General features: G+C 38.4%; 1 protein-coding gene across 1 annotated transcript; it reads right to left on the bottom strand.

Annotated features, from left to right (window-relative positions):
- Nucleotides 1–181: 181 nt before the first annotated feature.
- Nucleotides 182–15937, bottom strand: LOC122838022 (complement C1q-like protein 4). Its single transcript, XM_044128314.1, has 3 exons — nucleotides 15455–15937; nucleotides 13878–15178; nucleotides 182–3652 (listed from the first exon to the last, which is right to left on the bottom strand). Exons 2-3 carry the CDS (start codon nucleotides 14421–14423, stop codon nucleotides 3473–3475), a joined length of 726 nt encoding a protein of 241 aa, XP_043984249.1. The 5' UTR covers nucleotides 14424–15178; nucleotides 15455–15937; the 3' UTR covers nucleotides 182–3472.
- Nucleotides 15938–17712: the final 1775 nt, after the last annotated feature.

The following is a 17712-nucleotide window of genomic DNA, read 5'->3' as shown; positions in this document are numbered from 1 at the left end:
GGATCGTTTTTCTTTTATTACAATAATAACCAAACTGATCAATCAAAAACTCCTTATTGGCTACAATAAATTAGTTAATTTAAAAAAATAAAAAAAAAGCTTAGCTGGCAGGTTAACAACCAAATAGAAAATGATGTCAACTTGAATATTTTAATATGACAACTTCAAATTTTTGAGGCAGTTAAAATGTCACTGTAATAGTTGCAAATACATTGTTTGTTTTTTTTTCTGCATACTTATTTATAATTTTTTTCAATGTATGCAGGGCTTAGTCACACAGTGGAGATGCTGAAGAAGAGATTTTGTGCTTGTGTACAAAAGAGAGTGAGACAAACACAACATTTATAAATTATATACAAAATTGTCAATGAACAAACCTGACAAAATATTTGCAAAAATGTTGAACCCATTCCATGGTTTTCTTCCTCCTGTGTTTTCTTCTTTCTTTCGTTTTTACAATAATTATAATAAATTTCCAGGCTTATCGAACTCTGAACCAATTTGTTTGTAAAATTGATCTCTATGTAGTGTTACCTTTAAAAGGTATCAGTGGTCTGGACTTTGTTGATCTGGGGTGCATGATAAGCTGAGGCCTATAAAAGCTGTGCTGGTGTTTGGGTCTTAGATTGTATCCTGAGATGTATTGAAAATCCATTCTGCTGCAGGCAGAGGCTGTGGTCAGCTTCGATCTTTGCCCTCGGTTCATACAACTGTCCCGATCGACACTAGTGAGTCCAAATGGTCGCCTCGAATAAAACTGAGCTTGAGGGCTGGAGGGTTGTGTGGCCATGTTGAATGTGCATGTCGGTGTTCTGCGCTGATCTTTGCCAGGTTAAAAATAGCACGCGGAAACAGGTAGAGTTGTTACGGGTGTTTTAATAGCAATTGGTCACTCAACCTTCTAAATCCGGACTGCCCATCCCAAAGTTGGTGTGTTTACATGTAATGGAAGTAAAACAGTCATTGCAAATATCTGTAATGCCTGATACACTATTTAAAACACTGCACATGTGACTTTTATTCACTCACACAAATACTCTCACTCACATAATGTACTCAGCAAAGAATAAAAAAAAAAGATATTTACACAATACATGATATGTTCTTGGGGTTTTTCTTTTTAGTGCCATTCTAAAGTTTTTGACACTCCTGATAAAGATGTAGCTACAGCAAAAAAAAAATAAGTTATGTTTTAGCTCGGGTAGGATTAACACATTTATATTGACTTGATAAAAAGCCAAGTACAGTTAAGATTTTTTTTTCACATTCTTCAAATTCAGAGGTTTAGCACTTTCATCCTGACAGAACCGAGTCTGACTTGAAGGCCCTCTAACACCTTTTCAGCTTTGTACACAAATCTGTGTGTCTAAGATAAATGCTTTGTGATGACTACTTCATAATTACTTTGGTGATTTGCACAGGATTATATTACATTTCAAGATACCTGTTAGGATTCAGACTTAAATGTTTTGAGACAGTTTCAATATTTTTTTTATCTAATATTGTATCTGTTTTATGTTTTATATTGTCTCTCACAAGTTCCTCTTGTTGTAAAACACAATGTGATGCTAAACCCCCATACGATGTTCTCTTTTTGAACAAAATTTTTGTCCAAAGTATTGCCAAAAGCATAATGCAATATTTGTTTTTATTTCATCAGACCACAGGACACAGGTCTAAAAATATTGAGCTCTTTGACCCAATATGCAGACAAACATAAATCTAATAACTGTTTACATTGATTTTGGATTTCTGACTTCTTCTTTTCTGAAGGACTTTTCAGCCTTTATGAGCAACAGGCGCATTTTACACATAATCCGTCTCCTTGTTGAACTGTATCTTGACTCGATATTTGCACACTGTTTATACATGCATATAACTCACCTGTGGAGGCACATAAATATTTTCCAAATATCTTGGGAGATATGTTTTGATTTGTTTTCCCTTCATGTCACAGAGGTAGTGTTTCAAAAATAAATCCCCAGGTTTGCTCACATTTCACCTAGAGGTTTCCAATTAGCCTTGTTGATGCTTTCGGAGCAATAACCTTTTCAGCTTTCTCAAAATGTTGAAATGCATAGTAATTTTACTATAAACTTCTGAATTAGAAGGAAGTGATAATGAATCCTCTGAAAATCATTTCTCTAATCATTATGACATTCATTAAATAGACATTATTGTGGTAATCCTGACTGACCTAAAACACAAATGGCTTTGTCTGATTTAGACACTTGGAAAAATAGAGCAATGTGTCTTTTAACACACTGCTGTATGCAAATGCATGATGCAAATGATATAAAAGGTTATTTTATTTTACTTTATTGCAGAAGCATAATTTCAGAGAGCGTTCTTTGATCCAGTCTCAGTTGTCTTAAACCTTTAATTATTTTGGCAACTGAGTGGAAGCTATTTCTTGAATTTTCAGATTTATGAAGTTGTTTTCTTTTCTTTCCTGTTTGGAGGAATCCCTAACAGAAAAAGGTATGCAATGGGTTATGTTTATATACTTGGGGAGCCAAGAATGTTTATGGATTACCAATAGAAGATCCTTTGCACTTTGAGAAATTTAAATGTAAAATACACATTAAATAAATACATCATAAACATTTAATTTATAGAAATTGTAGCTCAAGTGATTTTCAAATTAGGAAGGATTTTTTTCCCCCCCACTAAATAAATTTAATCAAATTGATGGTTAGATTTTTTTCAAAACAATTTCAGTATGAATGCATTGCTTCTGCAGTAAAAATCAATTTATTTTGAAGTGTTTTGTACATCTTTACCAGCAGTGGAGGCAAATGTGAAGGGCACTCTTTGTTGCTACATCTAAGATTATGACAACATTTGTCTATCAGTTTTGTCTCATTTCAGATCCAATCTCAAAAGGATCTAATTTATTACAACAGAAGTGTAAGTCATTCTGGGTATGCTTTGCTGTGATGTGCTCTGAAGCAGATGCCGACCATAAAATCAGAAATTATTGAAATCAGAGATGATTAAATATGCATTCACCTCAAAATTTCATGTTATCAACACCATTATTGCATTTCAACTATCCGACATATGGTGTTTATTGTATCATCATTTTCACCATGTACGTTAATATAGATTACATTAAAATACTTTAGATATTTCTGAGCCTCGGTGTTAAATAGTTATTTTAAGTTGTCCTGTATATCCTGATATCTATATTTGCACAAAAAGTGTTCCAATAAATGCTGTTGCTGATTATCATTGGCTCAGTACCTCACCACTGGATTTAATTGTCACTCTATCAGATTTATCGCGTTGCAATCCATTGTAATCTCACAACACGTCTATGTAGGTGTGTGCATGTGTGCTGGCTTACATGCATGTGTGTGGATATTGTTGCATGTGCATTTATTTGCATCCATACTGTACATGTCCACGTGAACCTCTTCTACGGTTCTGTTTTGTTTTTTTTTTCCTTCCTTTGAATGTAAATTTAGCTTCAGTCTGGGTAGATAAGGAAGCCAGAGAAGGTGCTGTACTTGTTCTGGTTTCCTCCGTGTACTTTCCCTCCATCCAGCTGCACGCAAATCTCATCCCCGACGTCCAGATGCAGGATCACGCTGTTCGAGGCGTAGTCATAATTCTGGTCCGCGTCTTGAGCGATGGCGCTTGCTCTTACCTGGTGGAGGACATGCACACAGGCAGTTAGAGCAAAATGAACACTTGTACCTGTTCTAGCGCTTCATTCGGTTCATTTCAGACTGCCTTTAAACCAATTACTGCAACCTTCAAACGAGAGCCTGACGAGTCCGACATCGCTTGCCCTAACGACAGTTATGCGGATTGATGGGACTGTGACCTGTGACCGGACAGATGAGCACAGATACTCAATTGTGTATTGATTTCATTTGGATGGGATAAGACCCGTGGATGGACATGTGATTGGGTTCTGAGACAAGGTTGCTCACAGGGGGACAACAGGTTGTCTGTTGGGAAACAGCCTAAGCCAATAAACGGCATCACTATCCACATCAAATATTGACCTGTTGCTTATGATGCTGGACCAGCTCGATGGGCACGATATTGAATGGGGTCGACAGTTTCACATTTGCATGCTCCGCGGGTTGGATCTTATTGACCAAGCAGCAGTGGATCTTTACTTGTTTGTTAACACATTTAATTGGGTTTACTCAGTGCAGAGACGCAAGAGCTTCAAGTAAGTTACCGTTTAACAACAAACACGTTTTGAATACATGTTATTTTATGCGTATTTTCTAAAAACAATCAAGTCAGACATGCTATATGCTGTTGTCAGGTGTCATTTTTTTAAATATATATGTAAATAATAGGCTTGACTTATAGAGAAAAAAGCATTCATCATAGTTTTACTTAAATAGTATGATCTAAGCACAATTGCAGTTTCCAAATGACTTTTGTCTGTTTTAAAGGAAAATAGATACCAAGATTAGTAGTAAGCACTAACTCATAGTTAATTCATAAATTAACTCTGATTAACCAAATGTTTCTGAAAATCCGAGTTCAGTTTCAATAGCCAAACCCTGGGCTGCAAGACTGACAACTAAAAATATGCTAGAATATCTCAAATGCAACGCAGATACAGAAACTGAAGGGCAGAAAAAAGTCATTGATAGTCTGGTTACCTACACATTTCTAATGTGAGATTCCAGCACACCGCAGTGGGGTCAAATATCCACAAATTAAGAAAACATGGAACAGTGCTGAGCCTTCTCAGGTGTGGAGAGACTGTCAAATCTGGACTTAAGCAGGTCAATGTAACAAGGTGGAAACAGCGGTGTAAAAAACTGCATTTCGTAATTGCAAATTTTATAGCACAATTTTTAATATCGCTGATTTCATAATACTATCTTGTCTGCACAAACAGTGCTATGTCTGATGCTTTACTCTTTCTGTATTCCCTTATTTTTTTCCCTCAAGTGGCCAGACATTTTTATAATCTTTTAAAGACTTTTCATGTTAATTTTGGTAATTTTTTGCTGAAATTTAGACATAAAACTTGACTGGGGCCATAGTTTCAGTCAAATATGTCTGACTAACACTGACGCATGAGTAGAATTTAATCTTAAAATTTTAAGAGTTTTGCTTTACTATGGTTTTAGGTTCTGATATAAATATGAAGAGAGGACTTGTTGTGTCTTGAATGGCTGTTCTCTTGTCTTTCCCATTTAATAAGTGAGAGTTCGAAAAACGAACCATTGTGTTGTTAAACATATGCTGATAAACTCTAAAAAAAAAAAAAAAAGAAAAAAAAAAAAAAAAAAAAAGCTAAAGCATGAATTTAAAAATACACAGGGTACATTTTACCCAAAGGAAGTGTTAGGAGTATCATAATCCCAGAGAAACAATGTGTCATTTCAGTTTAAAATATTTACTTTGACAGTAACTTTTTTCATTCGGTATGATTAGATTTAATCCTTGAAATTTACAAGACATAGTCACGCTCCTAAAAATCAGAAATAACTTTGTTGTTGCATCTCCAATCATCAGACATATGTCAGCCATCAGTGGCCTTGTGTCTGGCTTTTTGTCCATTCTGGACAGGGAGCACTCAATCTATGTCAGCCGCCAGACAAGCAACGCACATCTCCATGACAGCCACAGAATATGATCTGCAATTCAACCACCGCCATGTCAGTCCCGTCACAGGGACTCCCCAACGAGTACATATCAATTTGAAAATAGTCAGTCACAGAGCAGCAAAGCCTGAATTACTGTAACTAAAAAATAAATGTGCTCCTTCCTCACTGCAGCAATTCATTTTTGTCCCTGTCTGGACGAGCTGCTCACCATTTATCAATCCTAAGGTTGTGCTTTATTGGCTGAACATAATCTGGGATCATTATGAATTATAAAATGAGATATGGGCTGTGGATGCTTCGTTCAACGTACAACGTGATGTTTACTGGTTCCCATCCATTTTAAATTATTTTTAAAAATGGAATCCCAGAGGTAACTCTTTAAATAAACACCTGGCTTCCCAAGTTTATGCTTCTCTCCACAGAAGCAGAATAGATCATTTTAAACTATTTTCTCAGTACTGATGTTGTTTAGTGTGTAGCATAAAACTAAAGCTTGCTGTTATCTTTTTTAAATTTACCTTTGATATCAATTAGGCATCAAGCTGAAGAGGCCAAATCATCATATGAATACATCACTCTTTAGTCCTGAATACTGTCAGGTAACTGAGCTGGTTTCATCACTTTTTATCTGAGCTTCATCCTGTCTACTGAAGTATGAAGGTCGGTGCTGACATTTGGGGACACTCAGCCGTCACACATTCTGGCAGTCAGTGGTAGTTCTTCCACTACTGACCCACACAACATAACACTGCAAAAACAACATTTTATTATGCAAGATTCTTATCAGAAGCATTATAGTCAATCAAAGTACATTTTAGGAATCTCTGATCAGTGTAGAATATCCAGTTGAAGTATGAACAGTCCAAGCATGTACCTTTGTAAGCTAGAGATGGTCAAATGCAGTTCAGACTCTTTAAAAACAACAATAACTTCTTCACTCTCACACTGTTAATTCAACACTAAATCATAGTCTCTGACTCAGATGCCAACTTCAATATTATTTGCCACCTATGAACATGAGCCTACCAAGGGCCAAAGTTAGTGGAGCTACATGCAAAAATGATCTGGAAAAGTCAATAAAAGTGCACTTTTTTCTAGCTTTGCTTCTGCCTTAAGGTGCTCCCCAGGAAACGTTGCCATGGGCAGAAAGCAACATTGACTACATCACACATTGCCCAGTGGGCAGTTAATATGCTGCCTGCCGCACATAACTCCCTTGGTGTCTTCATTGTGTATAAATCAAGTTCAGTTATTCGTGCAGGCTGAGGATAACTGGTGGCCTGACATCTATCATCATGAAATATCTTCACTCTCACACTGTTTGTGCGAGTGGTATGTTTGTATTGGACAATTATTTACGTAAAAAATTATGATTATCGATGCAGGAAATAGAGGCCGCATGCTGTCCATCACCAAATTTCTGTGTGAAACACGTCTTGAGAACAAAATATTTCTAGGGTTTCCAGTCAGAGGAACGACATTACTGAAAAGTAACACTCGGCAGCATAGAGTTCATTTTGCACCACTTCCTCGACAATGTCAATGAAAAACACACTTTTGTAGAAAATAGATGTGAAAATCACTTTCAATTTAAAACTAAGAAGGCTCCTGCACATTTACCTTATTAAAGTGAAAGAATGCAGTCCTACATTTCTTTGTTGTTTTTTCTTATTGTCTTGGTGTAGTAATAATTTTTTGTCAGTTGTGAACTACAGCATGAGGGTATGAGTCACTCTTTCTTTGGAAAGGTTTTCTGTATTTAGTCAAGGTTAATGAATGGGTGAGCCCATGTCTGCTGTTGAGTAAAAGCTGCTGGATGTTGTGATGATATTTAAATTTAAAATCAAATAGAAAGCAAAGAGCACAGTTAGCATTTGTCATTTTACAGTTTTATGAAAATCTTCACCTTAAAAAATGTCAAACTGTCTCTCTGCATCAGCCGCATGTGCTGTTGCATGGCTTTTATAGAAAGCACCATCAGAGAATAGGTGGATGTTTGTTACTGCTGCAAGATTTGTGTTTCCATGAGATCATCCCCCAAACAACAACGCAGATACATTTTCATCTGTAAAGGTTAAATTGTTCTGCTTGACACAAGTAGTGACAGCCAATATCACATTTGCATCTCTGGCTGCTTCTGACAGCGATCAGCTTGTTGTGACTTTTTATGGACAGCACGCATATGTCACCATGCTCATTATTTTGGCCCAACTCAAAGTAGGTGTGCGAAGATCTTCGGCCCCACTAGGGCGTTTTTTAATGATCTAAGAGTTGTTCTTTTCTATCACAATGATCAATATAATCTTCATCAATAAAGATGTTTCGCTTTTTTTGAGCATACGTTAGACGAGTTGGTGTTGTAGCTGACTCTTCCTGTGTTTGAAGGAGTAACGCTGACCATCAATTAATGCAGCTACCAGACAGAAAGTCGTGTGGGAGATGTGCTGGGATTAGGACAGGAAGCCAACAGAGGAGACGGATACGGCTGGAAGACAGACTGATCCATGTGAACCAGGAAACACACAGCGCTGATCCTGGAGCTGGAAGGGCTGTGAGCCATGAGGCAGGGGCCCCCAGGGCTTGCCTGTGGCTGTCTTTGTCTCCTCCTAGTCCTTTCATTACCGAGCTTCCTGTAAACACGCCTGGGAGGAGACGGCCACAGACGAAAGGAAGGAGAAAAGCAAGAGGGTGGAGGAGCGAGGAGCGGCTGCCGTGTTGTTTCCTCCACAAGCAGAGTCACTGCGCAAAACGCAGACAGGGATAATAGACAAAGTAAAGCGGTGGAGGAAGGCGGAGGGAAAAATACGGGCCAGAAAGTTGATAAAGGGGGGCCTGGAGTAACAGACTGATCAAGCGAGGCTGTTTTTGTGAGACCAGGGAGATGCGGGGATGTATGAAGTCTTGTTGTTATCCGTGGTGCTGGGCTCCACTGGTAATAAAACTGACAGGGTTCATTCGCAGTGATATACCGACCTCTTAAAGTGGAGACAATAGAAAAGTAGCCGTTAAACTTACCTAAGGGACCCGAGCACATAGCAGGAGGTTTGGGAAGAGGCTGCGGTGAGGTTGTGGAAATAGAATATTTATTAAATAGGCTTTGCCTCTCCACTGGGAGCCCTGGGATTACAAGGTGACAAGCGATTTAGGCACTGAACCGTGCCTGGGATTGCTATTACCTGCCATTCAGCAACATATTGGTCTGCGACTATTATCTCACTATTATCTTAGGCAAAAATCTCCCTTACTTTTTATAATTAATTTCACCCTTTTCATGAAAAAGGGCATATTATTCTGAGTCGGATGTTTAGCTTTGTCAGTATTGATGATTAAGCCTTCCACCTGATGGAAACCCAACGTTCAGTTTCTCAGAGCAGTTTGTACCATAAGAGCAATAAAATTGATATTAATACAGAAACTCTGGCCTACTGATAGGTATGTCCATGCACTTTCCGTAATATGTAAAGTGCAGGGGGGCAAGGATCATTGTGTATTAATTATTGTATCAACATAGGGTGGCACAGAGGTGACCAGGCTCACTGGTTCTGCTGAGTTGTTTAGGAAGCCCTGGATGCTCTTATAGAAGGCCTCAGCTTTTCAACCTGCCTGCATCTGATGCCCTTCATCTTCCTTCTGATAATAATTCATAGATTCCCAGTGGAGATTAGCTCAGTGAAGTTTCCTGGCCAATTAAGCACACTGATAACATGGTCACAGAGACAGGAACTTGTACTTTTGACAGTGTGAGCAGGTAGTAAGTCCTGGTTGAAAATGAAATCAGCATCTTTAAAGGAGAATAAAGTGCTCTAATAATTCCTGGTGGACATCTTCACCGACTTATAATACACAGTCAAAGAACAGCAACTGATGATGTAGCACCTCAAGCCATCCCTGACTGTAAAACTTACACACTGGACTTCAAGCAACTTGGTTTCTGTCCCTCGCCACTCTTCCTCCATAATCTGAGCCATAATTTTCAAATAATGGCAATAATTAACTCTCTTCTTAATAAGGACTTTGGTCCATTAAGCAGCCATCAAGTGTGTTTTTCTCCATGCCCTTGATAAGATGCTTCTGGCGTAAACGCTGGTTCAGGAAAACCTTAAGTTAAGGAATAAAACAGTTTGATGTTTTTGATGTGTCTGTGTGTGGTGGCTCTTAAAGCTTCACTCCAAACAATTCATGCCTCATAAATCTCTTTCAGACTCTCCAATGAGATTTGATTCAAAATCCTCTCAAAGCAAAAGTTATCCCTCTTTTTTGTGTGCTGTGTGTCCTACCACAGTTTGTCCTTCCACTTAATTTTTCATCAACATGTTCGGACACAGCCCTTTTGTATCAGGTTTTTCTATGTTTAAATCCAATATTGCAATATAGTTGATATTAATATTTTATTAATCCGTATTGCTAGCCTAGGTAATAGTTTGTCCTCCCTCTGTTCGCTCTCCCATCATCCTAACCTTAGCAGCAAACAACCTTATCAGTTGTGCGTATAGACACTTAAAATTCACCCACCACATAAGTGTAATTAAAAATATATATATTTATAATCTCAAAAGACATCCAAGCAGTCTTTTGAGATTGTGACATTGCAAACACTGATATTGCAATGACAATAGGAATTTGTTTTATTCTGCAGATGTAGATGTTAGTTTTAATTGGTCATTGAAATATATCACTCTGTATGTAATGAATTTACTCATATTTTACTTTTTGAAATGAATTGCTAGATATTTTTTACTTTATTAAGCTGCACCTTTATATGAACTAAAAAGACAGTATTTGCCTTGTCACAGTTCTTCTCTGTATCTCACACTCTGTCTGTTTTGAGTCTAATTATATTCCACCTGCAGCCTAACTATGTCTCCTTACTGGGGAAAGTTAATCCAGGTACCGGTCATTACAGCAAGTGATGACATTTTAACATTACCGTGTGAAATAACTTGACCTTTAGCAGGGCTATTAAAAGAGACCTGTGACAGCTGAAAAAAACATGGGCGAGATTAAATGAGAGCAGAGCCGGTATCTATTTGTCTACATAGCATCTTGCCTTGAGAGTGTTTAACATAGAAATTCAGAAGTGAGTTTTATTATTATAAATAACTGGATTAGCAGCTCAGCTAATGAGGAGAATGTGGGATGTGCAGTTGAGAAGGTACACATGACGTATTATCATCTCCTCATGCCTCGAGAAGCATGCCAACACGATCACACACTGTCTTAATAACATCTGGTACTAACCTGAAATATTAAGTCATTTACAAGTCATATATCAAGACAGGATATTAGGAGCAGAGTAATTAAACACATTCATATCATCAGTTGAGGCAATGAGAAATATTAAGGGCTATTCATTTGGAGAAAGATGAAATCCATATTGAGCCATTAGATGTCCTAACGAAACACACCCATCTATCATCTTCGGCCTCTTTGTCTATAGCGGAGCAGAGAACATACAGGGTTGTAAATACGCCCAACGAGAACAGGATGTTTCTGTCAATCAGACGCTCACAGGTCAATTACAAACATGGAAGCGGTTGAAGATTTCCCCCTTCGATGAGAAATCCCCTGGCCCTGAAGCAATGTTGTGGTGCAGTGATTTGTGGAGGTTACATCGAGCAGGTTGGTCTTACACGGTGAGAGGGGGGGCAACTTGATACTGGATCTATAGGGAACCAAAGGAAAGAAGCGCAACGGTTCCTAACAGTACAAGTATCCGCACAAAATCACAACTTAAATGTCACGAGCATGTGATGTGGTTAACAGGGAGTGGCAGTGTTTTATGTAGGTCATATGGCATTCTGCACAGGGCGCCACACCATGTGGGGCACCACAACGTACATAGAAAAACGTTATTATGTCTGTTAGGCAACAAATCGGTTTCCTCAAGCTGATTAAATTATCCAGAGTTCAAATAAATAAAAAATACTGTCAAGTGTGTTTGGTTATGCTAATCTAGGTATTTAGTGCTGAACTTAAAGTGTATTTGTTTTATTATTATTATTATTATTATTATTATTATTATTATTATTATTATTATTATTATTATTATTATTATTATTATTATTATTATTATTCTGGGCTACATTTGACCTACTATAGTCATATTTTGACTTGTCAGTCCTCAACTAGATCATTTCATAATGAATAAAGATTTGTTTAAACAGAATGTAAGAATTATGAAACCTGTGCTGCATAGGTGAGAAAACATACATTTGTATTTTCATTGCTTCTTAGCATTAAGATCACATCAAATTATGACAAGCATCAAGAAACAGATCATATCGACCAGTATAACCAGAACTGGTTTATTCTAACGGATCCACCAGATCCTCCGTCTTACCGTGTTAAGCTCTTAAGATTATGAGATATGTGAATACTTTTTTTAAATCAGTTTTAGCTTTTTATCTATTTGAATTTTGTATTATTCATCAATTAAATATTTTTCTACACTAATATCTGATGCCAGACAAAAACTGTTGTTTTGTTGTTTCAGGATTCAGGGAAATCATTTTGATTTGATTTGAATGTGATTTAAATTCATTTTTCAGAAGAGACTAAGAAACACCGAGCTACTCCTCTCACACATGTAGAGACTTTAGAAAATAACTTTCTTCTCCCCCAGCTATTTATTAATTTTTTTGGTCAACCTTGATCACTTGTCAAGCCGCTACGTGTTGAGTGGGTGTTCATCGGTCATCCTGCCTGATCTCATCCTGGCCTTCAACACACGCCTCCCAAATGCCTCGTCTACCAGCCCACTGTCTCCAAACCTCCATTAAGTCATCTATTGTCCTCCGCCCCGCCCATGGTCATCGGCCCACGTCGGCACGTCCTCACTGTGGCAGAATATATTCAGGATAAACTTGGGAACTCAACGGAGCACTGAATAAAAATGACCCAACCTGTTAAACGTGCAAATATTTAACAACACAGGTAGAAAATGCAAATGGCCAAATTGTGCCAAGGGGTGATCCTTTGAAAGGCACAGCAAGAGACAATATTCAATAAAGCTGGAGCACCTACGGCAATGGTTAAAACAAGTCTCTTTGATTCTGTGGCCAGGAATGCAACCTGTCAAACACACGCCCCATTTACTAAGCCCAAGCCACCGACTGGCCTCGGGCATCGTACCCCCACTGCCTGTGGGCTTTAAACATGATCGTGCATTCTGCAGAATTTCATCTGCACTCCATATTCATCCAGCTGCAGTTGTGCTTGGGTCTGTCCCCGTTAAGAGTGCACTCTATTTAGCAGAAGTGTTTAAAGAAGCCACCCGACGGTTGTCACGAGGACCTGGGTAAGGTTAAATAATTGAGCTGAGCGAAAGATAATTAATGGAGAATCAATGAACAAGAGAGGATGAGGTTAGGGAAGGAAGGTACAGCTGCCGTTTGAGGGAGGGGGCGTCTAATCCAAGATGAATGAATTATTTAGCAGACTAAAATGACTTGAATGACAATGCGGCATATTAGACTGGAAGCCCTTAAATGCACCTTCATGTCTGTAGTCAAATAAACTTCCACAATCAAGTACTGAGGGATGCTCTTGCACATTTTAGTACGTAGGTACACCAGGTGAAGCCCATTGCATCTCATGCCTGCAAAGTAAGGTCTGAGCAAAAAAAATGACTTACATTTAGAGTCCTTGATGGATAAATGAATGTACAAAGCAACATGAACTAGAAGAATGTTTCTTAAATCTGGACTTCTCAGATGAAATCCCTGTGATCTCCACTGCTCTCCTTCCCAGCACCACCTCTGTCTTTAATTAGTGTCTGGGGAACGAGGCAGTGGATGAGTGGACTGTCGATATTAAATTCATTATTTCCTTAGCCGAGGTGCAAACTCGACTGTCCACATTCTGACAGACATGTCTCCTGTGCTCTTTTGCACTTGTGTTTAGGTGATAATCAAGCTTCTGTGTGGGATTCTCAGTAATTAGACTGTTCTTTTTTGCCTGCATTCTGCCACTTGTCATTTAGCCAAGGCACATGGGGGAATGCAAATATGTGAAGGCTGAGATTTTAAGGCCGTATAGCATGTCCTCCCCCTTAATGAGGAGAAGGGTTGCCGTTTCATTCTTTGCTTGTCATGTTGCCACTTGCTAAGTGGATTGTGCTCTGAATCTGAAAAGCTCAATGTTGCAGAGGTGAATATGAGACAGGATATCAAAAAAGATATCTGCGGTGTGTTCCTGTGTGGCATTTACATACAGACTAAGCCTCTGCTTAGCACACACACACACACACACACACACTCACGTCCACCCACACACACTTTTACTAACCATTCCATTCTTCCTCAGGTCTGCCCACATGCTAGTCCCATCACCACCTCTCATTAGTACATGGTAGGTGAAAAAATAGATGCCAGGCAGAGGGCAGGTGAACTTGCCGGTGCTTGGCTCATAGTAGTTGCCCACATTGGTCACCACATCATCAAACTTTAGTATTTCATTGCCCTCGTGCTGCTTGCGTAGCCCTGCATAAAAGGCGATTTTAGGGGTGTAGATTGAAGGAGAATACCCCCCAGGACCAGGACCGGGGGGTCCCTGCGGCCCCGGTTTCCCCGGTTCCCCCGGGGGTCCGCGCTCCCCGGGAGGACCCGGATTCCCAGGAGGCCCTCGAAGTCCAGACCTAATCTTCTTTCCAGAGTATTCCTGTGGGGGTGGAGACACAGCTATGAGCTCCTGACCAGGCTGAGAGGTAGCGTACGGATCACACACCATCCTGCAGCTTCCAAGCATTTCATATCGGCTCCCGGTAGCCCCAGCACTGCCACCTTTGGTTGTGTGAACAAGCAGAGGAATAGCCACCAACAGTATCAGAACCATGGCCACGCCAACAGCGGCTACGATCACGCGTTTCCTGCGGCTGAGCCGAGAAGCGGCCAGTGTGAGGAAGTCCTCCTCCCCCTTGGCTGGAATAGTGCCGGCCAGGATGAAATCTCTCCAGAAACCAGCTTGGAATGAAAAGGTGCGAAAAGATGTTGGGGGGGGGATAAAAGTTGGGGTTATTAGAGTATTGGTTGGCCAAGTATTAGAGAAAACCTATAATGGCACACGGCCAGGAAGAATAAAAAATACATCTGCAAAGATCCAATTAGAGTTTTAAAAAATGTCCAGTAGTCTCACATCAAGATCTTTTAAACAAATGAATCCCAAAAGGTTCTTAAGGTTTATGACGACTCACTAATAAATCTCACAATTTGTCTTGTTGTCCCACACTTTTACAAAACGCGGGACTGTTTGATGAGATTCGCAGTAGCAACAGTTTGTCCCCGAAATCCACTCAACAAAAGGGAAGCAACAAAATGATTGGCTGTGTCAGATGAAGAGCAATTGACCAGTTTTTTTTTTTTTTTTTCAAATAAAGATGTCCTTTGAGATTTCTCTTAAAAGATTCCACAGAGCTTCATGTAGATGTCTTACTTAATGCCAGAGCCGAGACAGAAAAAGGTCACCAGATATCTCTCCAGACACGATCATCTGTGGACAGCTCACTCTTTTCTCTCTGAAATTATTTAATTTGGTTTTCTTGGTTCGACAGATTGTGGTGAAGTAGATTCTTCTTCTGTCTATGTCTGGATCTGAAAAGAATTAAATGAAAAAAAGAAATAAAACACTTATTGATTTGATTGTTTTCAGACAAATTTATAGGTGATATAAATCATTTAAATCAAATGTTTCTCGAAAAGATGTATTGAGCACTTAAACGTCTCTATTTTTATTCTTTTTATAGCGTGAACTTGTTGTTAAAGTGTTCGATTTTCAATCGGCATGCTGCTAGAGTTACATCTGCGAAACAAAGCATATACTTCAACTAATTAAACTTGAAGGCAAATATCTAATTAGTTTTTCCTCACCTGTCTCACCAAACGACCCCTGGAGCGCCAAAATGAAAAGCTGTGGAGCCAAGGTGCGCAGGAGTTACCCTGTAAGTGACACCAGTTTCCAAATCAGAGCGCAATTTTCTTTTCTTTTCTTTTCTTTTTTTCTTCACAAACAAATTAAAAAGTCCAAAAACCCGGTGACTTCTGGCAGTTCAGCAGACAAAATGCCCGTGGGGACGCGTTTCCAAGTGTGGAGCTCACGGCCGCCTGACGCTCCCGTCCACGCTGTGTCCGTCCACTGTATCGCTGTTCGAGGCGTTTGGTCCAGCAGCAGTCCTGGTCTACACCTGTTAGATCTCTCCTCCTCACCCCTCCCCTGTCTCAGCCTCTCTCTATTCTATCAGCATCTAGATTTACCCCGTTCTAGTCCGAGTCAGATTTATCAAAAGAAAAAAAAACTTTATATAAAGCTTGAAGTATGTATTTTCTGTTCCTCTATATTTTTTCATATGATTATTTTTGATCCAATTTGTCCGTAAACTAATTACTCAAACTGTGAACTGATGCTGTGTTGTTTGCCCGATTTTTATTTTAGTTTAGTTTAGTTTTTTGTTTTTTTTACCTGTCAGAGGGAAACTTCTCTGTGAGCAAAAAATGTTTGATACTGTGCTGCCAAACGAAGGCGGATGTTTTCATCTTTTCTGCACCGGGCAAAGGGAGGACATGGGATGGTGGCTGAGTAAAAGCTGCCTCTGCGTGATGTGTGAGGAATGGAGAGGAGACGCTAAATGGTCCCCAGACTATTGTCTGTGTGTGTGACTCGCATCCCACAGCTATACAGCCTCATTAGTGAGACACCCTGCCCCAGACAATATGCCCTCCCTTACCCCAAATCCTAAACTGGTGGTGCCTTCACACTGAAGTAAACAAACAGACGTGCACACTGACTTGTGTGGACTGAACGGACAAAAGAGTTTTAACACCATTAGTTGTCAAAGATCATGTTTTGGTTTCATGTGGAATGTTTCCCTGCAGTTACAGCAACATTTCATAATGAGAGAACAAACGAAAAAATAAAAAAATAAATAAATAAATAAATAAATAAATAAATAAATAAAGGATGATGCGTGGCTCCTGATCATGATAAGGCAAACTATTAACATGCACTTGGAGCACATTATTCTGCTACTAACAGCAGCTTTATGAGGCTAATTCATCATATTATTTTATTAACAGGGAATCTTTATGACAGATGAATTAACACAGTTATGCTCAATGAATTTTAGTTACCTTAAAGTGTATATTTAGGAATAATTAGCTTTTTCTCCTATTTTTAGCTTCAGCCAATCAAAGGAAAAATATGTTTTTTATTTTTACACTAAAAGTAGGAAATATGATAACAGACAAATCAGAATAAGAGATTGCACAGAAAAAGCAGATGTACAGAACATAAAAATAATAGCGCAGTTATTAAAAATATCATACTTTGTTTAATTGTGAAGCGTTCTGTTGGTGCTCGTCTATTGCTTTATCAATTTTCATACATATTTACATAGATTTCTGGGTAGAAAATTGGTCATTTTAACTACGATGAGATAGTAAAATAAATATTTAATTTGTAACGAATTTGGATGATAATTTCACTCAAACTGATTTATTCAAATAAATTACTTTGATTTATTTATTTGTTTGTTTATTTTGGATCCCCATTAGAGATTGATTTAGCAATGGCCACTCTTCCTGGGGTCCATGTCCTTAAAAAAATATATATATATTACCAAAACAGTTACACACATTTAACATAATATTATAAACATAACATATGAATTCATAAATGCACAATTATAACTCTCAATATAAAAAAATAACTAATTTAAATTAGAAACATAACACATTCTCACAACTATAACACTACTTAATAAAATAATTATTATTATTAATCTGCAAAATCAAGAGTTCACAAACACCTGCATGTATTTACAAAAACAGTCTTGGACAATCTTGCTCATAACACATTTAAAGCCTACAAATTTGATCAATTACCAATTAATTAAGGTATGGTGTACAAATGCATAAACAGTTACCATTTTGAGAATTAACTCACAGCTGTAAACTACATTTGAAATTATGATTGATTAAAAATTAATAGTCATTATTCATTTATGTTCAAAAATACTTTATTGATCCCACAAGAAAATTACATTTTGTCGTAACTTATATCATCCAAGTTTCTTCAAGCAGTTGTAGATGCTGATTGCTGTGCAGGAAGTCGTGTAGCAGTCTGTATTACA

This window comes from Gambusia affinis, linkage group LG01 (genome assembly GCF_019740435.1).
Source record: "Gambusia affinis linkage group LG01, SWU_Gaff_1.0, whole genome shotgun sequence".
NCBI lineage: Eukaryota > Metazoa > Chordata > Actinopteri > Cyprinodontiformes > Poeciliidae > Gambusia > Gambusia affinis.
The sequence above is the reverse complement of the archived record's forward strand: the minus strand, read 5'-3'. Positions and strand labels throughout refer to the sequence as shown.